Here is a 26,436-nt window from a genome sequence, read left to right on the forward strand (position 1 = left end):
CCACGTTTGCGCGTGGGTGGGACCGCGGCCGCGCTGTGGAAGATGTCACCGCAGCTGCCGCGACAAGGAGACAAAGCTCCCGCGTGGGGTGGGAGAGGCACCCGCTTTGTTCCGCGGCGCTCGGCTCCCCCCGCGGCAGCGGCGGTCAGGCAGCGGCTGCCGCCGCCCGCGTCCCCTCTCGGCACTGCCGGGGATGCCGAGGGTCCCGGCCGCGCCGAGCCCCACGGCCGCGCGCCCGGCGGGGCGGAGGGCCCCGCGCGGCCGTGGGAGCGCGGCGGGGCGGGGCTCGGGGCGGTGCCGGTGCCCGGGCGCGGGGCGGGCCCGGGGCGGGGCGGCCCTTTAATGCGCGGCCCCGCCCGGGCGCGCGGCCGGAGCGGCGGGCGGGCGCGGTGAGTGCGGCGGCGGATCCGCGCGTCTCCTCCCTTCTCCAGCGGCGGCCGCACGAGCAGCCGGAGCGGCCCCGGACCGCGAGCGGCCCCGCCGGCGGCTCGTCCTCCTCTTCCTCCCCTCCGCGGGACCCAGGCCGGGCCGAGCGCCCTCGCCCCGCGCCCCCCCCGTCTCTCCGATCCCCTCCGCCCCTCTTTGTGTCTCCCATGGCTTTGTGTCTGGAGCTCCTCAGGCAATGTGAGTGACCGCGCGAGCGGGGGGCCGAGCCGGGCCCTGCATGGCTGCGGGCGGGGGTGCCGCCCCCTCCCTCCTCCCTTCCTCGCTGCTGCCGCTGCTCCGCCGCTTGCCGGGCCCGCCGCCCCTTCCGCTTCCCACGCGCGTCCCGGGCCTCCGTGGGAGCGCCGGGGCCGCCCCGCTCGGCTCCGGGCTGGGCTGGGCTGTGGGGGCCGCTCCATCCTCCTCCTCCTCCCCCGCATGCCGCCTGCGCCGCGGGGAGCCGGGCCCGGGCGGGGGTGGGCGCTGCCCCGGTGCCAGCCCCGCTGTCCCCGGCCCGCAGGGGCCGCGCGGGGTCAGGCCGGTGCCCGGCGCGGTGCTCCAGGCCGTTAAGGAGTCCCTGGCTGCCGCAGGGAAGGAAGCGGTGCTTCGCTAAATACGTTCCCCGCCGAGGGACACGGGCCCTTTCTTTGGAGAGGCGTTCGGATTCTTCCTCCCCTGGAGAAGAAAAGGGAATTGTCTGGGCGAGGCACGGAGCTGAAGGCTGACATTTCGCAGCGCAGCGAGCTGGCACCTCCCGGCCAGAGCTGGCTCTGAAAAGTCTCTTTTTTTAGCCTGGGAGAACAGGTCCTGGCTGAAGGTACCTGGTGGGGCAGCCCAGCCTCGAGCCGCCTGCAGGAGTTGAGGCTGAATCCCTCGGGATTTTACCGCAGGTGCAGCCCGGGTTTGGTGTGCCTTGCGGGAGGGTGGGGATGTTACGGTTGGTTGTGAGCAGTCAGTAAATGTAGCTCTTAATTTCTACTCCAGTCATAATTGAGAGGCTCAAAAAGGAGGATCGTTTGCAGGATGCTGTTGGTAGGACTGATATTACTTACTCTGCAAAGACCTTGACCCCAGGGTGTGCAGGAAACGTCTTTGAGATGGGAATGGAATTAGGACCTCTGAATCCTAGGCTGTAGCTTGTCACTTGGGGGAGGAAAAGAAGAAAAGGGAGGAAAAAAAAACCCACAGCATGTGGCATTGAATCCTAAAATAAATTCCAATCATGTGGGATGATAACAAGCCAGATTGCCAAGTCGTGTAAGTTGGCAGACTTGACTCCAGTGGGTCCAAATTACTTCGCTGGTAATTGCTCTTCCAACAGGCATTTGGTGCTATGAAGTTATGTGTTCTTGAAACTGTGGAGAAAAGTGTAACTATTGATCAAATTCAGTCTGTTTGGCTTTCTGATAAGTACTGACGTGTGTCTGTACCCAGATATTCGGAGGAGGGTTATCTGCGGAATTTGTCTGTTGTTGGCAGGCGTGGAAAACCTAGAAACTCATCTTTAAGGTGCAAATGGCGAGCTGCCACATGCTATTTTTGCATCTAGCTCGCTGCGTCTGTCCCACTTCTGTGGTGGCAGTGTAACTTCGGGGTGCAGCTGAGGGCCCCAGGATCTGTAGTGTGGCCCTGGAAGTGCTGGAGTGTAACTGCTGGGTGCTGTGCCAGCCTGGAAAGGACAAGGAGACCCTGGGCAACAAAGGTGATAATGAAAGAACTTGGTTTCTGTGAAGTGTGGGTTGTCTGTGTGTAGAATCCAATGGGATCTGGCAGAGTACAGTGTGCTGGGAGTCCCACGGGTCCCTCTGTGGAAACAGAGGGTAGCCGGTGTCCCAGCACACGTTGTCAGCTTGTTTTGCACACAGCTCGGTGTGTCAGTCGTTGGGTAGTCGGGTGCTTGGTCTGTGTGTGCCGTTGGGATTTGTGGACACTTCTGACAGCTCAGCTCAAGGTTATTCTGCCGCTCCTGCCTGATGCACAGGAAACCTGCTGCTCCGTGAGCGTGTTCTAGCTGTGCGTGCTGCCAGAGCAAGAGGACTTTAAAAGCTTTTAATGGGTACTAATGATGGCCGGGCGTTTACAAATAGCTGTGGCAGTTCTTGTCTCCTGTATGGCTTTTCTTGCTGTTTGAGCCCAAATTGGGGGCTGGAGTGAACTAGTCACTGGACTGTGTGAAAGTCACTGTGACACTTTAATGTTTCTCATAACTCACTTCATGCACACCTGCAGAGGGAAGCCTGCAGAGCCACAGTGCAGCAGGTCTTGGTTGTGCCTCTTCAGCTGATACTCTTGCTCTGTGCAACCTGCACAACAGCTTCCGATATTTTTTAATGGATTGAGGAGGCATAATTGGATTCAGAGCAGTGCAAGTTACAGGGACATATGTGAGTTGGAAGGATTAAGGCTGTGCAGGCGGGTGGCCTTGTTCAAGAAAAATCCACTTTAATTTCTGCAGTGAAAAGTTGTCAGTATGTTTTCTATCAGAGCAGATTTAAAAGGGAGGGGAGCGGTGCTAAGTATGATTGCTGTTTGCTGTGAAAGGCGATTAGAGTTCATGCTGTTGGCTAAAGTTCTGTGAGGACTGGAGTTGGGAATGGTGAATTCGGGTCTCCAGAAGAGCTCATGGAAAAATGAGTTTCTTTCCCTTCTCTCCTGGTCTCCCACCTGGAGAGAAGAAGAAGTGGGGTGCAGAATGATACCAGGGTTTGACATAAGCTGCCTTTAAACAGGTGAAAGTTAAACTATTTGCAGATGGGCCAGTTCAGGAGAGGAGAAAACGTTTAGAAATTCTGTCCACTTCAATTCGTCTTGCAGAATTAATTAATTGCTGGCCCTTTTGGTGCAGATCAGTGCATTAAGTACCAACCTTCTGTCCCCTGGAGAAGCAAGAAGAAACAACAGCCCCGAAAGTCCTGAGCTGGGCCTCAGCCCTGAGCTTCACTTGCGCTCTGCCAGGGTCTGGCTGGTGAATGCAAAAGGCACTATTGCAAAAGCATTTGTGATTTTCACTGAAAACAGTGAGGTGAGTGCTCAGATCCATCTGCCCACGTGAGTCTCTAATTAAATGGGCAGCATTAGGTAGGGCAGTCCCAGTGTTTACATAGCTCAGTGTGGGCTGCTAGTTTGCTGTCACAGGAGGTGACAAGCATTACTGCGGGAGTTAATGGTCCCCCAGGACTGGAGATCACTTGATTTCTCTAGAGCACAGGGCTGTGAGTTATGCACTGCCAGGTGTCTTCCCAAATTTCTGTACATCTGGGAGGACAGCTGAGTTCTGATTCTCTCCTCCTTCCCTCCCTGGTGCTGATCTTAGTCTTGCGCTGTGAATTACCAGTAAAAGCAGAGGGGCACATGCACCTAGGGGGACACAGGCGGGGTGCTTGACGTCTGCACAGGTGCTGCAGCGTCACCTGGGCAGACAGTGCACACAGGAACCGGGTTATCCCCGCTGCTCTGCAGGGTCTCAGGGCGGGGTGAAGTTGGTCATTTTCTCTGGGAACACCAAGAACATATCTCTCTCTAAGGGACTCACCTGAGCCAGGCTGTAGCTTGGTGCATCACACAGCAGTGCTCTAAAAGGAAACAGTGAGTGTGCGAAAGTTTCAAACCTTAGCACTAGTATTTACATCAAGGATGTGTTGACAGTCAATCTTGTGTATCCCATTTAGTGCTCTTCATTGAGACATCCAGGTTTCACTGCAGTGATCTTTTCTGAACCTAGTTCTAAGAGATCAAAGCTTTAGCTGCTGTTTTGTCTCTCCAGTTTGAAGTTTGACCAAGAAACTTGAGTGGTGAATGTTTCAAAGGTAAATTCTTACCTGTGGTACAGGTCTGTCAGAGCTGGAATTAAAGTGGAGATCAGAAGTTGCTTATGCCTTTCTGCTGATGTGCTGTCGTGATGCAAGGTGATGTTTGATGAAAGCTGAAAGCTATTTAAGAGTTCATAAAAGGGAATTTTTATTACAAGTTGCTTTCATAAGATTAGTCAAACTTATTTGTCTTGTTTTGTTTCTATTCTGGGAGTGGTTGAGATCCACCTGAACAGGGCCCAGCCAGGCATTTGCTGTGTGCAGGAGGGATCTCCAAGCCCAAACTTTCTACCCAGAGTGGGCATATCTACAGCTGCATTGAATTGGAAGTTAAAATTGGGAAGTTAAAGCATGGATGCCGCATCCCTTTTAGGCCTTACACATAAGCCAGCCTGAAAAGAGTATCTGAAACCAGAGAAAGTGTCCCAAAGGCTGCTCTGGAATTGTCCTCGAGGGAGTGCCTGGACCTGTGTGAAGGCCCTCGTTAGCAGCCGAGTCTGTGCTTGGCCGCCAGCCTGTGGAGAACAGCATGTGCAGGACAGGCCATGGGGGCACGCTGTGGCCGGGCTCTCAGGTCACTGGAGTGGCTGTTTTGTTGGGAGCCCTCCTTTCCTTTGTTTGAGCCCTGAGGCTTTTCAGTCCCTCAGCGTGCCCAAAACACGGAGTCCTGAGTTACAAGATTTCTGTGCAGGAACCCTTTTAGGCTTTGGTGCACTCTGAACCAGCGCTCAGCCAGTGCTGCTGGTCTGAGCTGCCGCTCCAGCAGCAGACCCAGGCTGGGAATTCTGACCTCTCAGCCCTGCTGCTCTGAGCAGCGCAGCAAGCTTCCTGGCAGTGCAGGACTGCTGTAATGCCCAGCCTTGTACAGCCTGGGCTGGAACTTTCTAGGGGAGAAGGTGGCTTTAGGGAGATGGATACTGGTGGAATGGAGCTGGAGAACTTCTCCCAGTGCCTGGATCAGTGTTTAGTCTGATCCCTTGGAAATACAAGGGTGCTGGATAGTGCTTGCACCTCCTGAGCACCTGGCTCTGGACAAAGCAGCTACTTTATTTCCAAAGTATCGGGTTTCAGTGATGCTTGGGCTTGCAGCGTACCAAGTGCCAGGCCTTGAGCGGGGAATCCTCGGTGCTGGGAAGCGGAGCCCTACTCACCAGCAGCCTGTTGCCTTGGCCACGACGCTGCTGCTCTTGGCCTTTGTGCTTGGCACAGGTTCAGTTGTCAGCATCGCTGTCACCCTGCAATCTCCTCCTCGTTGCACTACCAGCGGTGTGGTGCCGCACATTAACTTTTATCACTGTTCTATTGAGGGCCCTGCTGGAGATGAGTGCTGCAGAGTACCCGGCTGCTGAGGGGATGCTGCCAAAGCAGCCCTCCAAGCCCTGCTCCCACCCAGTTGTTGTTCCCACATGAGTCAAACACCGAGTCAGGGCTTTGGGGAAGGCAGACAAAAGGCCTGGATGGAGCTGTGGCTGCTGCTGTGAATGCTGCTCCCTGGCAGCTGTCACAGCCGTGTGAGGGTTTGTGAACCCGCAGCTCTGACAGTCACAGTTTCCTCAGACCCACTGAGCCCTTGTGGGCCCTGGCCAGAAGGATCCCTGCGTTTTGGGTGTTGATCTGTGTGATGCTTTAATTCCTGTTTGTAGTGCATCAGGACTGATAACATGTGCGGGGTTAAGAGATAAAAGGGAGAACATCTTGAGTGGCATCCTCAGGGCAGTGGCCGAGGACCAGCCTCTGCTCCCAGGCAACCAGCAAGAGGATGAGAGGACATTGGCCTAAAGCTGTTTAGGTTGGACATTAGGAGGAATTTCTTCACAGAACGGGTGGTCAGGCACTGGAACGGCTGCCCAGGGAGATGGTGGAGTCCCCTTCTCTGGAGGTGTCCAAGGAAGGACCGAACGTGGCATTCGGTGCTCTGGGCCGGTGACAAGGTGAGGACGGGTCACAGATAGGAGTCGGTGCTCTCAGTGGTGTTTTCCAGCCGAAAATTCCATGATTTTGTGACAACAGGAGTCGGCTGGGCCCGGGGAGCCGTGGGCTGGAGCCGGGAGATGCCCAGCGCTTGCTGGCGAGACGTGCTCAGAGTGGGTTTCCCACGGGTGCACAAACGGGACAGGGAGTGTGCTGCTCCGGGGCTGGCGGTGGGGCGGCCCCGGGCGCTGCGGGGCGGGGGTCCCGGTGCCGGTGCCGGCGCCGGCGGCGGCTCCCGCTCGGCCCCGGGCGCTGCGGGGCGGGGGTCCCGGGGCCGGTGCCGGCGGCGGCTCCCGCTCGGCCGCGGGCGCTGCGGGGCGGGGGTCCCGGTCCCGGTGCCGGTCCCGGCGGCGGCTCCCGCTCGGCCGCGGGCGCTGCGGGGCGGGGGTCCCGGTCCCGGCGGCGGCTCCCGCTCGGCCGCGGGCGCTGCGGGGCGGGGGTCCCGGTCCCGGCGGCGGCTCCCGCTCGGCCGCGGGCGCTGCCTGCCGGGCGCCGGGCGCGCTTTGCGGCCGCCGCGCTTTGCAGCAGGGCCGTGGGGCGGGGTGAGGCCGGGCCGGGCCGCTCCTGTGCCGGGCGAGCCCCGAGCCCGCTCCGAGAGCGCCCGGGGCTCTGTCGGTGTGCAGGGACACGGCCCCGGCCTGTCGCCCCCGCTGTCCTGGGAAGGGAATGGGGCACCTGGAGCGGCTGAAGGGGCTCAGCCTGGAGAAAAGGAGGCTCAGAGGGCCCTTCGGGCTCTGCACAACTCCCTGACAGGAGGGGACAGGGGGAGAGGGCTCAGTCTTCAACTGCGCCAGGGGATGTTCAGGTTGGACGTTAGGAGGAGTTTCTTCACAGAAAGGGCAGTCAAGCCCTGGAATGGGCTGCCCAGGGCAGTGGTGAAGTCACCGTCCCTGGGGGTGCCTTAGGAAAGACTGAATGCGGCCTCAGCCGTGGTTTAGTTGACAAGGTGGTGTTCGGTCACAGTCTCAGAGGTCTTTTCCAGCCTAATGGATTCTTTGACAGCAGTGTGCTGTCCAAAGGGGATGGAGGCACTGGCTGTTCTTTCCCCTGCCCGGGCAGTGCTCAGTCCCAGAGGCAGCAGTGCACCGTCCTGCAGTGCCCAGCACACGTGGGTTCATGCCGGAGCTGAGCCCTGGCCTACGAGGCTGCTCTGAGTGGAGCAGAACCAGGCCAGCCATCGCTGCTGGTGGCAGCAGTAACTTTGAAGCACTGTCTACTTTCTCCTGGCAGTGCTATTTGTGCGCTTACCTTTGATTTATATATTTTTTTCAACGGCTCTGAATATCTTGGGTGTTGGGGGAGGCAGCTCTAAAAATAACTTTAGAGGCTGGTTATTTCCAAAGCTGTTATTTCTGCCTCTGCCTGTTTCTTTCCCTTCTGTAGCTAATGGCTTTTTCTACTGCTGCAAGGCCTGGTTCACACAGAAAATCCTGTTTTCTGCTCTGTGCTAGTGCTTGCTCTGTTAGCAAACATGCTCTGGGTGTGGGTGACGGTGTGTGTGCAGGCAGCAGGTGCATGTGATTGCGGATCTGGGTGAACGAGCTGGTGAAGCAGGAACACGGAGTCCAGAATGTACTAAAACATGAACACAACCCTTTTGAAGGGTCAGTCTCCACCGTTTGGAAGTTGGAGCCACTCGGGTGCAGCTCTGCAGAAGCCGTGTGCCAAAAGGTGTTTCCTCTTTGAACCAACTGTGTTCAGAGGTGACAGTGGCTTGAGGAAGTCCCATTTCTCAGGCACGTGCCACAGGGTGGCTCATTTTTGATGATGAATCCCAGCAAGAACCCCAGTCACTGCTAGTGCCTTACCTCAAGTTCTGCTGCTGCATGTGAAATAACCTCACCTGACAGATGCAGGGGCTGGTACAAGGGTTGTACAAAGACTCTCACTTGTATGGATTATGTCTGAAAAATGCTTCTGTAGAGGTTGTTGAGGGCACCTGTTAAATCTAATTTATCCTAATTCTTACGATGGTTTTCAGCATCCTTTTTTGTTTTTTTTTCCTAAGGTGACTCAGTTTTGGGCAGCTGTGCCTCTTATCAGAGAGCAGCTGCCAAGCAGGTTGCTGCCCTGCCTCCACATGCCCTGAGTGTGCCAGTACCAGAGACGCGTGTGCTCTGCCTGCCCTGCCAGCACTGAATGCCTCACTTTCCCATGGAATTGCGGGAGAGGAGCCCAACAGGGCAGGAGCCCAGGAGCTGTGAGAAGCAGCGTTACCCGTGGAGGCTTAACCCCCAGTGTGTGCAGAGTATCTGTATTCCAGTGGCTGTGTTGGGTGCTGCTCTCCTTGCTCCATGTGCCCTGACTTTGTAGGGTGCCTCACGCCTTCAGGTTTTCCTTTCTTGGGAAGTTTGTGCTCAATTTGTTCCCACCTGCTGCAGCTTTTAGGCTTGATTGAGGAAAGAGAAATACGGTGAGTGTGGGGCATTCACTGGTGTTTAACGGGCTGAATGTATGGTCAAAGTGGAGCTGTGTCAGGCTGACAGCCTGGCTGTGGGACACTCCAAGCAGCTGCTCTCCCTGGGGAATTTCTAGGGCTGTGTGTTGCTTCTGGCCACTCTGGAGCAATAGAGCAGCTGCCTCATCTCTGGGACTGCAGCAAGTGCTTCCTGATCAACCTGCACCATAGGATGGGGAGTTGCAGATCAGCTGGAGTCAGGTTTGGCACTGTCATAGTGTTACTGGCTCTGGCTGAGAGTGCTCCTGTGTGTCTCATTTGGAGGTTGAAAACAAAACAACGTAGATATTTAGAGGGTCCAGATCTTGTTCATATCATCCATCCCAAACCCTGAGTGTGCTTCATCCCTGAAGGTGGAGCCTTAGCTGGTGAGAGTCGCTGTGCATTGGCGGCCTGGAGTTGGTTTCTTTTGTGTGTGCTAATTGTGGCAGGCTGAAAGGCACCTCAGCTTGGAGGCTCTGCTTGAGCTCAAGGGCTGAGCAGCCTCCTAAGCATGTGAGCAGGCTCCAGTGGAGAGGAGAACTCAACGTGAGGGGAGATGAAAACTGATCTCTCGGATCCAGGCTGTGTTCAGTGTTCTGTGGAACTGAGGATGCAGCGATATCGTGGGTTTTCCAGTCTAGGAGGGATTTTTTTAATACATATGATTTGGGCTTCATTAAGTAAGCTGAAAGCGAGCTTTTTATTGTTACAACAATGTCTTTTTTTATAACAGCTTCTCTTATTTCTGCTAATTACTATGGATCCAGCCACAAAAGAGCTTTCCTGTTCTAATTTGCCTCCTCCTGTTTCGATTCACTTGTGTAGCTGTGTCACCATGGAGACAGTCATGATGTCATGAGATGTGGCATCACTGAAAAGTGGCTGGGAGGCAGCTGCTCGTGCTCCCCCTCACCCTATCCACCCCAGTAATCAATAGCTGGAGCAAAAAGCAGAACAGCTCAATAGGCTTCAGGGAAGATATGGAGCTGTGAAATGAGCCTGAATTACAGCTGTGATTTTAAGGCTCTTACCAGAGTGGTGATGGCAGAAAAGATCTCATGTACCCTCCTTCTCAAAACTGTCTCCATCTCCTTGTGTGTTGTGGAGCTCACTTAAATTAGCGCCAGGAAGCCCCAAATGTCCAGCAGTTGCACTTGGGCCCAGTTGGCAAATGCTTGTGGTGCTGAAAACCCAGGCACCCACTGTGCCACATTGTGGGCACAGGGCCAGGCTTGGTGCTGCCAGGCTGGGGGACAGGTACACCGAGCTTTGTCAGCTCTGTCATCAGTCAGAAAAGCTGCTGTTTCACCTGGGTGTGACTTGAAGGAGCTTTTTTGGGGCCTCCTGCCTTTCTAGCACTTCTGAGACAGCTGTTTCCTCTGTGGAAGCACTCAGTGGGGTGAGCTGGGGGCTGAGACCAGGAGAGCCAGCGCAGTCTGTGTGAGCTCAGCAGAGACAGGGATGTAGCAGAGAATTGGGCTTATTTCATGGCTTAATTCTACTCTACCAAAATGATGGGAATTTCCCGTTTCCCAAGTACCATGATTTGTCACCAAAACACTGTATGTATTCTGCCCTGTACAGTCTTTGCTGTGCATTTGTCTTCAGCTCAATCTTGTTTCAATTTTTTTGTAGGGAGTCTAGTTGAGAGCATGGCACAGTGTACTCGATCCTCTGCCTTGAGCTGTAATAGCCTATTCAAATATTAACTAACTTCCTCCTGATTAATGGGAGGCAGAGTGGTGTCAGTGCCTGGTCTGGCAAGCAGGGAGTTGATGCTTTCCAGTTATTTCTTGTTTTTGATAGGGCTTTCTTTGTCGTCCCCATCACAGAAGTTTGTTACCTGTAACTGTTCTGTTTGTAATGTTTGATATTGGGGGATGAACATGCAGACTTCCCCTGTTTGTGAGATATCTCTGGGTGAGATTGGGATGCTCTCCTAGTGCTGTGTGCTGGTCCCACTGCTCAGCAGGGACCTGTGCATGGCACCTGCACAGTTTGGCTGGGGCTGCTCCGAGTTATCATCTCTCAGGTTTGACACTTCCTTGGCAAGTACATCCGCCCCCTTGAGCTTTGCTTTCTTTAAGCAACCTTGTATTCAGGCAAAAAGGACAAAACTTTGTGTAATGTGGAAGCTCAAACAAGTTGACTTTTTCAGTGTGAGAGAAAATTTTGGCTGTTTTCCTGAAAAGATCAAAAGTGTTTTCCAGCAGTTCTCAGTTTGGCTGACACTCATCTATTTTTTTCTTTTTTTTCTTTTTTTTTTTCCTAATTTTTCTTCTGTGTTGCTAGGTCTTCAGGATGAAAAGCTACAACAGTTCATAGCATGAAGACAAAGGTTTCTTTCACCTTGTCTGTTCCCTTGAAACATTTGATATGTGTCCTGTTTAGGGGGAAAATGACTGAAAGGCCTGTTGCATTTAAAGCATGTTAATTTATAGTGCTACTGCTTTTAAAGTAGCTGCTGTCTGGCTAAAGATGCTAAAATCTGCTTTTTAACCAGCGTTGCTTAAAAAACCAGAGGGTAGGGCATGTTTTCATTCTCGCCTGACACTGGTCACATCTGTCCTGGTGGCTGCGAGGCCATTCCAAGGCTACTTGACTCTGACTTCCCGCACTCTGGTTACTGTGGAGGAGAAAATAACTGCCTGAAGGTCTGGGATTGACACTGTTAACGGCTGCAGTGGGCAGACAGAGGCTGTTAGGAAAGGAGTTAAAAGCTCATTTACAAACTGTGCATGGTTTGTAGGTTTAGCTATATTGTGCCATGTTCTCCATTTTCAGCTTGTGTAGAGAACTGCATCCATGGGAAGGGTGAGATGAAGTTTCCCTTAATACAGCAAAACAACAAATTCCCGAGTATTTGGAGATTTCCATTAAAGGCTATGAATAGGTTGCTTCCTGGAAGGAAACTAGTCCTTCTGTCCTTACTCATGGGCTTGTCTAAACAGTTAACCTCATCAAATTCCTTTATTACATGAGCAAGTCACTGTGAAATGGTTTATTCTCTCAGAATAAGACTGTGTGGAGTTCCTTATCCCCCAGATTTGAGCCCTAGAGGATTAACTGTTACCTGCTTCCCCTTGCAGGGCTGCACAGACCCCCCTGGGCTGCAGTGCCAGTGTTTTACCCTTGCAAATGCATTGGGTGTGATGTCCTTTCCCCGTGCCAAACCCCTTCCCTCAAGACCTGCAGGTTCCTCGAACCCCTCAGGTGAGCTCAGCTGGCCTCTGGAAAAGGAAAAGGAGGAAAACCTGAGGTGCCAACCAAGGCGGGCTGGGTGCTTGAGGGTGGGAACAGAAACATAAAACCTAATATTCTGCAAATTAATGTAGTGTTCTGCTGAGTTCTCTGAACTTCAGACCTGTATTCAAACAAGTTTTGAAAGATGTCTTTGTAGAAGATGCTCACCTGCAACGGTAGTAAGCAGTGTCCAGACTTAAAAGGGAAGAGTGAGTGGACACGGACAGTTTTTACAGAATAATTGCAAAAATATACAAGATACAGAGAAATGGCTTTCCTGCCTGAAAGATAAAGTAGCGAGAATTGCTACAAGTTTCTCTGGGCATATTCCCAGCCCTGAAGTTTCCAGCATTCTTGTAGTAGGAGCTGGTTCAGGGTTGTGACACCGAGTGCTTGTTCAGATTGCAAGTCAACAGATTGCGTGTCTCCAGGTCCTGGCTTGCAGCAGGCATCAAATTGTTGTGTGATCTCTGATAAAGGCCGTGAAACCAGAGCTACCCGATCCTGTTGCAGCCATAGCCTTGTGTACTCACGTACAGGTGATAGCTCCTGCAAGCATCACCCAGAGACAGAGGTTAACAAATATGGATTTGTGCTCAAAGCAAACAGGAGAGGCTGCAGAGCTGGCAGATACTCTTAGGCAGACGAGTAGAAAAGTGAAGTTACAGAACGTGTGGAAGCCTCAGGTTCCCATCTGGGCAAGCTGCCACACAAGAGCAGGACTTCCCCCTTGGTGTCTCTTTACCTCTTGGTAACTGATCAGTGATTGGCAAAAGACAAAAGACTCCTTCCTGCTGCTTTGGAGAGAAATGCCTTTGCTCTTTGTATTGTCTGTGCTGTTCTAAGCCCTCAGCAGAAGGAAGATACCTCAGTGAGCCAAGGTACCTGTGCCTGAGCTCTTTATACTCACCAAACTCTGTGTACTGATGTGAGGCGAGCACAGTGGGCAAGGGTGGTACTTGGTTGCTTTCGGTCGTAAAGATCTCCTTCTCCAGCCAGTGACAAACTTCAGGGCTGCGAATCACTTGTGTCTCAGTAATATTTGCATATTTTAGGCAGACTTGCTGCACTGCGTGTTGTGCAGCGCTGTGAGTAACTTTGGAGCTGGGAGGGAAGCACAGCCGGCAGTGCTGTCAGACCTCCGCTCCTGGTGCGGAAAGCTGAGCTGACAATTAAACTCTCCTCAGGCTGATTGGTGCTTAATCCTCTGGGCAGGATTGGCAGAAACTTGGGAATGGCTGGTAAACTGGAAAGCCTGCACACCTGGCCACAGAGGCGGGGCAGCCCGGGCTAGTGGAAAGTGTCCCTGCCTGTGGCAGGGGGGTGGGACTGGATGATCTTTTAGGTCCCTTCTGGCCCAGATCATTCTGGGATTCTGAGTAACCTCCAGAAGCCATAACCTGCTTAAGCCCATGCCCAGGTTTTCCAAGTCCTTTGAGGTTTTCCTGGCGAGGGAATGTATTCAGGAGGAGGCTGCTCTGTGCTGGTTTGGGAATACCTGTGTGCTGTGCCGTGGGCACACCTGAGCTCACCTATTCTGCATGTTCTCTTGGCTGCAGGTTACCAACAGATTTCTTCATTTGAAGGGGTGGTGGTTCAGTTGGCCTCCTGTACTGAGGTTCTCTGAGCCATCCATCTGTACCACAGCTGATTCCTGCCAGACCTGGCCCTGCTCTTGGAGCTTACGGCTGCCTAGATTTGGAGCTGGCCTTGTGTAACACGTCGAGGTTCAGTGCGCTGGATCAGTAGGCTGCCAGTGCAGTTCTCTTGCTGGGAAGCACTGACTGCAGTTCTGAACTCTTGGTTGCTGTTTTCCTCCATCTCTAAGTGGTGAAGGTCAGAGTTGGGGTTTTCAAGTAGCTACAGTCAAATGTAGGAAGGAAATAGTCCAGCAGGGAGCTGCTGAAGGGGGAACTCTGCATGTTCTGCAGTGGAACTTGTGCATAAGGGAACTCTGGTTTTTTTGCAGTTTCTGCATGTTCCAGTAACTAAAAACTGGAGGTAGAACTCCTTTTTCCTCTTGCACAGGTGAGATTTATGAATAAATTTCTTAGCTGGCTTTATGGTGAACTCTCACTGGTAAGACAAGCAAGCAGGTGAATTTCCTCAGTAAGGAGTTTTTGACTGGGAGGTCTGATTTTTCTGGTATTGATAAAGCAGAATGCTTAATGCATCTGAACTGCTACCTGGTATCCTGTTAGGCACCAGGGCATGAAAATCTGGGCCCATGTTCTCAAACAGACAGGAAATAACTCTTGAAGCAGTGTGATTCCAGCTCTGCACCTGCTCCTCAGAGTGCAGCTGCTTTACGATGTGTGCTGGTGTTGTGGTTGTGTTTCTGGTCTTGAGGGCCAGCAGGTGCTTGTTGCTCACCTTGGTGGGCTGCCCACAGTGCTCACTGGCAGGAAGGGTGACAGGGATGGGCCATCTTAATGTAGGGAAACCTACACTTCTTAGTGGTTTGGGGATTTTTGAAGTGTGCTCTCTCTCCAGAGTTTCAGGTTGTGCCTTCTGGTTTGCTCAGTTTGTCTTCTTGTTCCCTGGTACCTTCAGGGAGTCAACGTCCCTCTGTCCAGGAGCTGCACACTCCGAATGCCAGTGGGACATGGCAGGACAAAGTCTGACTGAAACCTGCCCCAGCCAGACTGAGAGCTTTCACACTGCAGAGGCAATTATTATTCCACGGCATTGCTCTTTGCACTTTATTGCTCTTACACCTAACAGTAACTAAGGATTATTCTGATCCTTACAGAGAATATACGTTGTATGTGGGAAATCTAAATGTCAAATAACTTGAGGGTTTTGAAACTCCTGACATCTAGGGTGCAAGAAGCAAAGCCTAAAGCACAGTGGTTCATTCTGGCAGGGGCTGCTGAATTAAAGCATAAAGGAGTTCTCTGCTTAGATACCTGAGAGCATTATTCCTCCGATTACAGCCTGGATAAGGAACTGCAGGGTCATTTGCTCATGGGAGCCCATCTCTAGCTTTAGGAAGTGCTCTTGTGCCTTCCTCTGTGTTCAGAGTGCTTACATGTATTGAGGAGCTGGGGTACCAGCCTCCTGGGATGGAACCGAAGGGAGGAAAGGCAGCCTGCTAAGGTGAGATTTCCAGCCATCATGTGAATTCATACCCTGATAAAATTTCCCCTAAATCATATTCATACTACAAAATCACAGCAGAAGTGAGCAAAGAGCTCAGACTGAAGTCTCTAAGACAAATTCCAGGGTGGTTTTAGTTTAGAAGGGATTACTCAGCCTCCCAGTCCATTCTTGACCGCTCACTGAAATGCTGTGGGTGCACGTGTGCCTGCAGAACTGGTGTGCCTGTGGAAGATTTATCAGCTTAGCCAAAACTCCCAGTATAGTGGTATCAAGATGTTTCGTTCAGCACTGCCATAGCGTTGAATGCTGTCCCTGAATTCTGAACAGGGAGCACTTCTGAAACACTCCAACTGAGTAGTCCTGGGGGAGACACTAGGCACATGTCCTGCCAGACAGCAGCCTAGGAGGGTGTGCTGGATTTGGGATGTCATCCTGGCTTTCAGGACAGCTGGTATTTAACCTAACACAATACTATTATTTGTATTGTAAATTGGAACATGCTTGGGACCCAGACCTAGAGAAACCAAAAGTTACCTGGATCTTCTGTCCTTCATGAGTGGAATGTCAACAGAGCTCAGACCTGAGCCCCGCAGCTCCCTGCAATGGGGTGGGGGCTGTGTGCCCACCTGGGCATGGGCAGTGGCTGCTCAGCACTGAGGGGGCTCAGATGAAGGTGGGAGGAAAAGGGCCCTGGCTCTGCTGTTCCCTGCTCCGAGCTCGGCTGCTGTCCCTGAGCCCTGTGGCTGTGACATTCGTGTGGCAATGCAGAGAGCAAGCACAGTTTTATGTTCTGTATTGTGCCACCCTAACCCTGGGCTACTCTTTCCATTTTTCCTTTGAGCTCAGCAGTTCTGCCTGCGGTCCTCTGTCCATGGAGCCGATCGCAGGAGTGCTGGCTGTGTTACCCTGTGCAGAACACCTGTGTTGCTCAGTGGTGCTGGAGCACTGCTAGCGCTGCCTGCCTGGTGTGAGCTGCCAGGGCAGATACATCCTCCTGCAGCCAGGAGGCTGTGCTGGCTTCACTTGTGTCCCAGGGCTGGCCTGCTGTGTCTGTGAGGTGACTCACTGCTGTTACACCCTCTCCCCACGGATAAGGCATTCCTCCTGCAGGGAGAAGGAGGCCCAGCTTCCACCAGGCTCTAGAGCAGCTGAGTCAGGTGTCTTGTCAATTAATGTAATTAGCAATTAGCTGAGGAAATACTTCCTATAAGTGTCTTCGTGGCTGTGTCTGTAAGTGGCCAGGGTAGGAGGGGACAGTCCTGTGGTAGGGCGGTGGCATTTCAGATTCTCCCAGGTGTGTTGCAGCAAAGCTGCTGACGTTGCAGTCCGTGGAAATTTCTTGATGGAGATGATGCAAACTGCAGTGAGCTTACTGTGAAATGACCCTGCAAGTGCTCTGCTGCTCCCTCCAAGCCTACTCACATCCATGTTCCCACAATTAGATAACTGGCCACGCATGAGTTTACAAAGCAGTATCCAAAATAACACGTTGTTCTGTTTCCTCAGCTGGGCTGTGTGTCATGGTGACAGCTAAAGAATAGAATTGAATCTCTTGCTAAAAGGGGGTTGTTGGTTTTTGTTCTATGGCTGCTTTAATGCATAGCTGTCTTTCCCATCTCAAGCCTTGGGCTTGTAGGTATGAAGCTTGTCTGCTGTCATCTCATAGGCATCGTGTGTCTGCTGCGTGTCTGGGACAGGAATAGAAACACCCCTGAGAACAGGATTTGTTGTTGGTGTGATGGTGCTGCTGGAGGCACCAGCCATAGCATGTGGAGAATGGGCACTGTGGGAAGGGCTGGCCAAGCTGCTCTGCCTCCCTGGAAGGCCACAAGAGGCTAATCCCAGAGCAGCTGGCACCTGCAGTGGGTCTGGGATGCTGCTGGAGCAGGTGGAGCCCCACCCTGCAGCAGTGTGGGGGCCCTGTGGGGCAGTGGCTGCCTGGCAGCAGTGCTTTGGGCCCTGCATGTTTCTGGGGTGCACCACCCCCCTCGGACTGGGGTCCAGGATCTGCCAGCTCTTCACCAGCTCTGTGCGGTTGCAAACAAGAGAAGTCAGATGTGAAAATTAAAGGCTCTTATTCATTGTTGTCCCACCTTTGCCTCCTGCAGTTTACCATTAATTTATCTTCAAAAGCATTTGTAGCTGCTTTTGTCCTTGGAAAGAATGTTGGAGGATAAAGGACATTTTTTCTCTTGCTATCATATAGTGACTGATCTGAGATCAGACTTTTTTTAGGTGTATTGAAGAGGACAATTATTCCTGCAGTATGAGCTCCAGGTCTCCAGTAACCTGGGCTGCAATGTGAGTTTAAGCCCTCTCTGTTTCCAGCACTGGACTGGACTTCTCCTTGCTGGATCAGTCTCTTGCTGACAGCAAGTTCCCAGTGTTGGTCCTGCCTGGCTGCCAGAGCCCTACGGAGCAGTTGTTTGGTGGAGTTGCTCTGTTCCACTGACCTTCATTTTCAGTCAGTATCCACTGTGTCTGTCTTGAGGCTTCTGACACGGCTCACGTCCAAGGAACTTGACTGGGCAGCTCTTCCTCTGAAACTGGGCCTCTGCTATGTAAACAACCCCAACGTTTTCTTGAAAGTGCTTTCCAGGAAAGTGCAGCAGCAGGGATTGGGTGGGTTTGTTTCCCAGTGAGGTGTCACAGACATCAGAAGTGACCCCAAGTGCACAGTCCCTGTACAGGTGACACTGGGACCACTGTATGTGCCGAGGGTCTGTGCCTGGGTATGTATGCTCTGTGCTTCACCCTGGAGTGACAAGGGCAGAGCAGTGTCCTTCAGTCCTTCCCAGCCATATGCCCCTGCGGTGGCACCGTGTTCTGGTGTATTTTGCCATAGTCTGATGGAGGATTCCTTCTGGCAAACAAACCCCTTGAGCAGATAGTTTGGAGACCTGCTCCTTGATCCCACCCTTGCATCCCACGAGCTCAGTGCTGCCCTGGGGCTGTATCAGCCCTCACTCTTGGGTTATTTTTGGCTGGTGGTTCTTGTTTCACTAGGCCACTTCAGGTGAAAGCACTTGCTGGACTCACCCCAAGTAGCTGACACAGTCAGTCTGTCCTGGGAGGCCACAGTAGCTGTTCTCAGCAATGCCTTTGAGCTGAACACAGCAGAGACCAAGCTGGTGACTGCCCTGGATCCAAAGATTGGTATTTTGCTGTTCCTAGGAATTTCATCCTCCAGCTGGTCTGGGGGTTGGACAACTGGCACAACAAGGAGTGGCTGCTTGAATGCAGTAATGCATTCCAAGTCTAAAATTGTTCCCAGGCCAAGTGTGGGGAGATGGCCAAGTGGAGGAAAAACTCCAGCCTTGGGCAATCTTCGCAGTTTGGCTGAGATTTTTAGAGAAGTGTAGAGATGGGATTTTTTCCTGGAGAGCTGATGGCACCATCTTTTCCTTGGTGTGTCAGCTCTTGGTAGTCAGGTTTTAGAAATCTTGAGCTGGTTCTCTCCAAAACCATTTTGGCTTTGGTTGGGTGAGGAGGTGTCTGCAAGGAGCAGTTTGGTTTGTTCCCTGCATCTGCCCTTGCTGGAAGAACTTAACTGTGTGTGCTTTGGAGCTGTAGCAGCTGCCAGAGTACTGGGACCTGGGCTGGGAGCAAGGGAAGGGATGGGTATGGACATGGTTAGAACATCACCAGCCTGCTGAACCTCAGAGTGCCTTCAAAGGCTGGCACACAGCTCTTGGGCAGGGTTGTAACTCTGAAGACCTGTTGCAAGAGCCCCATGAATTCCCATCTGGAACGTCACTTGGACTGATGTTTTCTGTTAGACTGAGTCCAGCAGATTCCACATGCCATGGCCCCACTGTGCTTTCTGGTTAGGTCACTTCAGAGCTGACAAAGGTTCTTGTTTGGGGCAGGGGCTTTGCGTTCCTAAGGACCCCAGTGCTCCTTTTGCCCGTGGTTGCAGGTGCCTGTGAGAGTACCTGGAACGTGCTGGGAGGGAGAACTGAAGATGAGCAGGAAGAGGGAGCATTGTGGATAAGCTTCTTTCGAGGCTCCTCACGGTCTGTTTAGAGCTCCTTGGACTAGGAAAGAGCTGGGCTGGTGTGTTTTCCAGCAGGCTCTGGAGGCCCTTCAGGCTCTGGGAGACCAAGTGAACACAATTTTGTGGGAAGGCCCCATTGCTGTGCATGAGCAAGGAGTGGCTTCTTCCAAAGACACCTCGGTAAACTGTCTCTTGCAGGAACAGCTCAAAACAGTCTGCTTAGATTGTTCTCATCACCTTTCTTAAGCCACTCTAAATCACCTGTTATCTGTTCCCTGTCCTCGACCATTCAGGACCGAGCCACAGATCAGGAAAAGCCCAGAATGCCTCTGCTTCACCTGGTGGTTGGTACTTGGTGTTTACAGGTGAAGTCCTGGGAGGGAGCTTTTTGGAATATCCTGCAGAACACCCTAAGATTTCTGAATTTGGTGTGGATGGTTTTTGTTTTGTAGCTGGAGTTAAACAGCTGCTAAGTTGGAAGGAGTGGAGGGAGAGGAGATCACTCATTTGGAAACAGGAATAAATATAAGCAAGGTGGGAAATGAAGCCAAGAAAGCTTTTGGCACATAGCTTCCAAGGCAGGAAAATGGTCTGTTCCACACTGAGCAGGTTCCTGAAAGCAGCAGGGAATGCTCTAGTGACGTTTAATGCTGTTGGTGGAGGCTGGTGTTTAGTGATAACCCTCCTTGGAAGGCCAGGGAGTCATTGTCACATTCTGAATTCCAGACAGAAGGGAGTAGGTCCCAGTGCCATGGGAACAGCGTGACTAAGCCAGTGCCTTCAACTCTGTGGCCTAAAACTGAATCTGTTCACTAGATGTGGTGAATAGAGCTATGCTCTGGCCTCTCCCTTGTGTCCCTTTCCTAGTCAAGTCTCAGATCCTTGGAATGCCTTCATGGCAGGTTCTGCAAGCTGGAGGGGCCGGGTGTGTGGGCAGACAGGTACTGCACCCCTGAATCCAGACCTGCTACCCAGACTTGTGGCTAAGTGGTGGTCTGGGCTCTGAACTTGAAAGCTTATGGGGACTCTTCTGGCCTGTGAACCAGGAACGTGGTGTTTTGGAGCCTGCAGGAAAAGCAGACCGAGCTGTGAAGGTGAAGACTTGGTGGTGGCTGGAAGCTTTGTAGGTCACGGATACTGGAGCCTCAGACGGCTTGGAGAAGGCTCTGGGTGCACGCCTGGGCTCTGTTGCGCTCTTCGGTTTCAGAGCTGCAGTTGCGCAGTGGCTCCGGTCAATGCCTGCTCGCTTCCTGAGACAAAGTACTCCAGAAAGTGCCAGGTTTGCTCAGGATACCCCCTCCCTTGGGGCATCCATTGTTCAGGGAGTGCTTGTGATCCTTGAAATTCTTAGGAAATCAGAGCTGAGGACTCTCGGTCTCTGGGAGAACAGTGTGAGCAGTGGCACTGGGGACGTGACTCTGCTCCTCTGTGTGCCTCTGTCACCAGGGAGGAAAGCTCTGTGCTCTGCAGGGTCCATGGTTAGTTCAGATGAGCACAGCTTTCCAAAGCTTCCTAGCACTCTACCCAAAGGGAATAAAAGGTTGGAATATTTGCTTAATTGCCTGATCTGAGACTGAGGACTTCCCTTCCTCTCCACATCAGACCAGACTGTGCTGCAACAGCTGAAGCACTGTCAAATTTAATGCTAATGGAGAGGGAGCAGCCTGCTACAGCCTCTTCTGTTTGTTCATGTGATTTTTTTTTTTAATCTTATGGAAAATGCCATGTTAAACAATGAAATAGAATATGGAGGAGCTTTCTCTAACATGCAAAGCTTATCCTGTGCCTCAGCCAACAGAAGTTTCCCAGCAATTTTGACTTTGATTCTTCAGTATTAGCATAATGTTGCCACATCTTGGTTTGTACATACTTAAGGGAGGAAATAGCTTCAATTGAATCTGGCTATTAAAACCTCTTGATGATTGTAGTTTGGAAGATGTAAATCTTGGGTGCTGGCTGCCTGACAGCCCCTGTCCAAGTGGAAAGACTGTTGACTAAAGGCTGGAATTTTTCACTGTGAGATGAGTCCAGCCTGATGCCTTCCCACTCCGAGGTGCAGAGACTGTTCACTGCTGTCTCCTCAGCTGCTGACACATGTGCTTTGCCTGGCCCTATGGCTACAGGGTGGGGTTTGTTTTCAGCTCACAAAGAATCCCTAGTCATCTGGGTGTGGGGAGGGTTTTTCATAATGTCCTGGGAAAACCACCTCTGCTGCTCCTGCTGGCATCACTAAACGCTTGCCCCTGCCTAAAACAGCGGAATATCTTCCTGTGATCAAGGGAGAGTAGCAGATTTCCTGCATCAGGTAAAATTTGGGATACAGTAACTGAAACCTGTGATAAAAATCACGTTGCTGAACAAACTTAGGAGAAATTAGTTCTTGCCTTGAGGGAGGTTTTGTTGGCAGTGATGGTGGCAATTTCTCAGAATTTTAGGTAGGCTACAGAATTGTTGGTTGCTTGTGTTCTCGGGGATGGAGCAATTCGCTGGGAGCCCCTTTTGTGCTGGGGAACTCAGCGACTGCTGCCATCAGCACAGGCCTGTTCCTGTTATCATGCTCTGTGCTGACAAGCTGCTGGCTGCCATCAGTGTTTTCAGCACCCTCTTGGCCAGCTCTTCTGTGAACAGTGTTTAATGGCACACTTAAAATGTTGGTAACCCCTCCACCCCGCTTCCAGGACTGTCCATAAGTGGGAATGTGCCAGTAATGCCTCAGCAACTGGGTAGTGTTCGCAAAACTTTCTGTGGACCACACTGTGGGCTTGGTTGTCCCAAAGCTTTGGGTGTGATTCTGCTGTAGGGAGAACTCCTGTTCCTGGAGCTGTCAAAAAGTCCTGGACAAAGTGGTTCCTGGTGGGCTGGGGGGAGGTCCCTGGGCCAAGAGGGCGGCCCCACAGAGTCACAGTGCTGTTTTGCTGTGCTGGACTGACACACTCACCTTTCTGAGATGACAAGACCTGGGTTATTGCACTTACTGTTGTGCTCAAGGTGCATCTTGCTGCCTGTATGTGGAGAACTTGAGATGTGTCTTCTGTGACACGTGAGCAAATGCTTGGGAACGACTGGATTTGGGGCTTCAGCAATCAGCATAACCGAAAATAGCCCGTTTGAGCTGCTGAGCTCTGACATAGATAGGAAGAGATTCGGTTTGCCATGGTTTCCAGCCATTTCTGGCCATATGGATTTTGACTGGCTGTGACTTTGAGGAGGTGTGTTGAGATTCCCTGGACTTCTGCAGTGGCAGGGAAGTGAGTTAAAAGCATCCACATATGCCATCCTCCAAGTTACGTGGCAGTGCATGAAATGAAGTGATGGTGAAGGGAGAGGATATTTCATACAGTGCATCATTAGCTGGTGGATCTTACTTCTGCAAGAGGTTCTACAAACTGCTAGCTTGAAGAAAAACTAAAAAGACCTCCCTAATTACGCTAAACTTGGGTGATTAATGCTAATACCCTTGGTGCACTTAGGAGTGGCTACAGTCGTGGGTGCATGGAGGATTTGCCATCATTCTTTACGTGTCTCCTCCCAAAGCATCCCCTCCTCCCTGCAGTTTGCTGCCTTGCAGAGCAGCCGGATAACATCCCATGTGGAGGAGGGATAGGGGAGCAGCCTGTCACCTGGTGGCACTGGCTAATTCCTGTCTGGTTCACGTTTATGCCCTAATTCCATGTCTGTGCTGGATAACCCTGAGCAAACCTTGCAGAAAAGGCAGCATTAAGCAGGGAGAGGGACACAAGGGCTGGTTACTGCTGTGGGCCAGAAATTCTGTGGCACCCAGTTCCCTTCCCCTCTCTGCTTCTTATGTGTGATCTGGCATGTCCCATGCCTCTCTCCTAGAGACGCTCAGGGCTGCAGAGCCCAAACCAGCCCAGACACAAAGCTGCAGAGTGCAATTGGCAGAACAGCACCTGCAGTCCCAGAGCAGCAGAGTCGACGTTTTGGGACTGCCACAGTGAGTGTTTAAAAGCAAGGAGGGATGGGGCCTGCCTACAAGAAGTGCCATTCCTGAGAAATACTCTCTGGAATGCAAATCTCTACATATTTTCAGTTGTGTTTTCCGTCTCCTGTTGTGTTAGCAGGTCCCTCTTGTCTCTGACCTGCTGGCTGATGGTGTTAGAGCTGCCCTGGGCACTGTGTGGTTGTGCTGCTGCACTGATCACTCGTGTGTGTGGTCGAGTTCAGTGGGCACTTCCTTGTGCTGCTGCTGGGCTTTATTTGCCACGTCTGGGTGAGATGCTGCAAGCACAGGTCCCTGCATCAGGAAGATGAAGTGGATGATGCTTCAGTGCATCAGCAGAAAGGATTGCTGCTCTTACTGTGGCAGCACCTTTCAGCACAGCGTGTCTCACTGTCTGAGGGCTCTTGGCTGGTACATGGTCACTAAGCTGTGGTCCATGTAGTTCTGAAGTGGTCCTGGTATCTCCTGGAGCCCTGGGAGTGGTGGGTGCTAAGCTGCTGGGCAGGCTCTGTGAGGTACTGTGTGCTTCCATTCTGTCCAGTCTTGCATTGTCTTAGCTGCCACCAGCTGCAGGAAAGTCCATGTGACCTGTTCCAATGCCAGGGGCTGATGGAAATGTCTGCTCTCTCTAGAAATCCTTCTGTGGCACTGATGGTTCAGAGCTGAGCCCCTTCCTGATGGCCCTCTCAAGAGGACTGGTTGCTCTGTGCAGATGTGTAGACAGGGTATCTGCAGGGCTTCCTTGCCTTCTGCAGAGGCAGGAAAAGCAGCAATGTGGGTTCTCCATGTTCCCTATTCCCATGTTCCAGTTGCTGTGTGCACAGAAAGGTTTCAAGCCCTCCATCCTGGCATCCCCACTTGTGCTGCAGCCAGGGACCCGCTCCCTCCACCTGTGCCTGCCGCGGCTCAGGCCTGGCTGGGAGCCCTCTGGAGCTGTGAGTGAGGAGGAGTCTGTAGCGAGCAGGCTGCTGGGCCATGCAGCGAGCCCTGGGTCTCACAGCTTGGTGGCTCCTTGGCACTGTGGGACCCCATTTCTGCATCCTCTGCACAAAGCACCAGCAGGGAGAAATGGTGTGGCCTTAAAGCCCAGCTGGGCTTCTGTTGCCCAGAGCTTTCTACTCCTGCAAAATCTGCCGTGAGATTAGAATTCCACTGGCCCTTCTCTCATGGCCTCTGCTCACCATGCTGTGCTGCAGGGTGCCTGTGTGCGGGGTCTGGCTGGGGAAGGGCTGTGCGTGGCCAGGGGATCAAGCTCCAGGCCTGCCTGGGTGGGTTCTCAGCTCCTGTGGCTGCCCCGGCAGAGCTAGAGGAGCCAGGCGAGATCTGGCAGCAGGAGGAATCACTGGTGACTTTGTTGCGCCCACCTGGCAGGACAGCGCACGTGCTGCCGGGGACTCCGGTGCTGCCCTCCTGGTGCAGGGTCCTGGGCTGGGTGGACACTGTTGATCAGAGATCGCAGGGCTCTGTGAGCTGGGGCTCCCGCTGTCTCTGTTCTGTGACACCACGCTGTCCCTGGGGGTCAGGCAGCCCCACCCATCGGAGATGCAGTTCTGCTGCTCCTGGGACCGGGCTCTCGCTTCCCAGTCTGTTAGTTCTTGAGGCAGAATGGTTGGGCTTGAGGGCCTTGGTGGTTGGTAATGAATTAACCCCTGGGGCAGGGAGAGGCAGGGAGTGCTCCTTTTGGCTGCTGCCCTGCGCTGGCTGGGTTGAAGATCTGTCTGAGCCCCCAGGCCAGAAGGACACTTGCTGGTTGTGTGGTTGGAGCAGGGTGGAGCTACTCACCACGGCTTCAACTCGCTTAAAAAAAAAAAGCCCTGAGAATCACTTCGGGGAGGGTGGGGAGAAATCAGTGTCTCCAGCACACGCAGCAGTCCCAGTGTCAGCTGCTGCAGCTGGGTTTGGGAGTGCCTGTGGCTGGCGTCCCCTGCAGCATCTGCTGTGTCCCTGCTGACTCTGCAGCAGGCTGTGCTGAAAGGAGGGATGGCCAGATCTGTCAGGAGCCACCAGTGTGAGGTACCCTATTTTTAACCCCCAACATTTTGAGGGGGAGTGGCTTCTGTTGCTTCATGCCTCTTTTAAATTTGTGGCTTTTTTTTTTTTTTTTTTTAAGCAGCCTGCCTTGCCTTCCCAGTGTAATAGTTCTCAGTGTATCAGTGCTCATTATCATTTCTGTGCTTCAGTTCCAAATTGGAGCATCTCCATGATGCTTCTGGTACACTGAAAAATCCAAAGTCCGTTATGTAAAGAGTTCACAGCCCTCAGCCTTTCCTTCTCTGGTGAAATGTTCCCTCCTAAAGTACACAGGTCTGTGATTAGAACTGCTGCTGGGGCTCTCGCAGCCCTGAGTGCCCCTGTGCCTGGTTCAGGCATCCCTGGACACCCTGCGTGGTGGCTCTGAGGTGACCAGGGCTGCAGCTCTCACTAAGGGCATCTCAGGCACAGCTGATCAGAGAACACAAATGGTTGTACAGAGCATTTTGTAGTGCATTTCTGGATGAGAGCTGTTAGTCTACAAACAGCTGATGTTCAGAGGGAGCTTTTGCTTCTGACTGCAGCATTTGAGAGATGCTCCCTTGAGCCTGAGGTCCTTTTTCTGCAGCAATGTCCAGTTGTTTCATTTCAGTGATATGCAGGAATGCGCTGTACTTGGCAGCGGTCAGGCGAGTGCAGGGCAGTCCCTTTTTTCCTAACACCAAGTACCAGATGGATACATGGGTGATAAAATACTGTCTTGCCAGCAGAGCCTTTGGGGTGTACAGGAGTGCTGTGGGCAGGGTGTGCCAGACCTGAACAGGAGCAAGGGATAACAGATCCCTCACAGCTCTGGCTGTATGCTCGCTGCGCCAGCACTTGGAAGTGACTCCCAGCTGGGCAGCGAAGACCTATTGGCACAGGTCTGTTAATGCTGTGACAGCCTCTCTGGCTGCTCAGGGAGGACTTTGAGGAGGGAGTTCGCTTAAAGCTACGAAGTTGTTTCTTTGTGTAACAAAGTGCCGGATTGCTGCACGGCAGTCTGCAAACCCAGTACCAGCTGTGCCAAGGGGGACCTGCAGCGTGGGGCTGGATGGAGGCTGCTCCCATAAGAGCTTCTGTGGCAACAGTGGTACTCAGGACGGGCATCTCCCCTCACAAGTGAATTGATGCTGTTCAGGGGAGAAATAGCCACTTCCCATGGGTCAGGAGAAGTGACCGGGGTGTAATTGTGAGTGAGGGCTGCTCATCTTCTATAGCTGCTGGTGGGAGCAGCTGCAGTGGTTGGAGTGACACTCCTGCCTTGGAGTGTCAGGGGGTGACCCCAGCCTGCTGCCCCTCACCTCTCCTTGGTCCCTGCTGCAGACCCCCGTGGCCTTTGCCGTGCTCCCTGACACTGCTGGGATGCTCCTGCCTCTGCCTGGGGTCCCTGTGGGGTGTCCCATGGCACAGAGCCCAGGGCCTGGCTCTCTGTCCTGGGAACAAGAGTACTATATGGTGGGAGAAGCGACAGCCTGCA

At 52.7% G+C, this 26,436-nt stretch overlaps 1 protein-coding gene across 5 annotated transcripts in view; it reads left to right on the forward strand.

The window, feature by feature from the left end:
- Window positions 1–26,436, forward strand: part of DLGAP4 (DLG associated protein 4) — a 62,203-nt gene that overhangs the window by 21,928 nt on the left and 13,839 nt on the right. The window contains exon 1 of one of the 5 annotated variants that reach the window (XM_066199282.1): window positions 402–624. The exons of the other annotated variants lie outside the window; for them this stretch is intronic. Coding sequence (XP_066055379.1) covers window positions 594–624 — 31 coding nt within the window. The 5' untranslated portion in view covers window positions 402–593. Of the gene's footprint in view, window positions 1–401; window positions 625–26,436 lie in introns of those variants that run through there. 5 annotated transcript variants of the gene reach the window in all.

This window comes from Chamaea fasciata, unplaced genomic scaffold (assembly GCF_029207755.1).
Source record: "Chamaea fasciata isolate MVZ Bird 193981 ecotype frontalis unplaced genomic scaffold, bChaFas1.0.hap1 SCAF_17, whole genome shotgun sequence".
Classification (NCBI taxonomy): domain Eukaryota; kingdom Metazoa; phylum Chordata; class Aves; order Passeriformes; family Sylviidae; genus Chamaea; species Chamaea fasciata.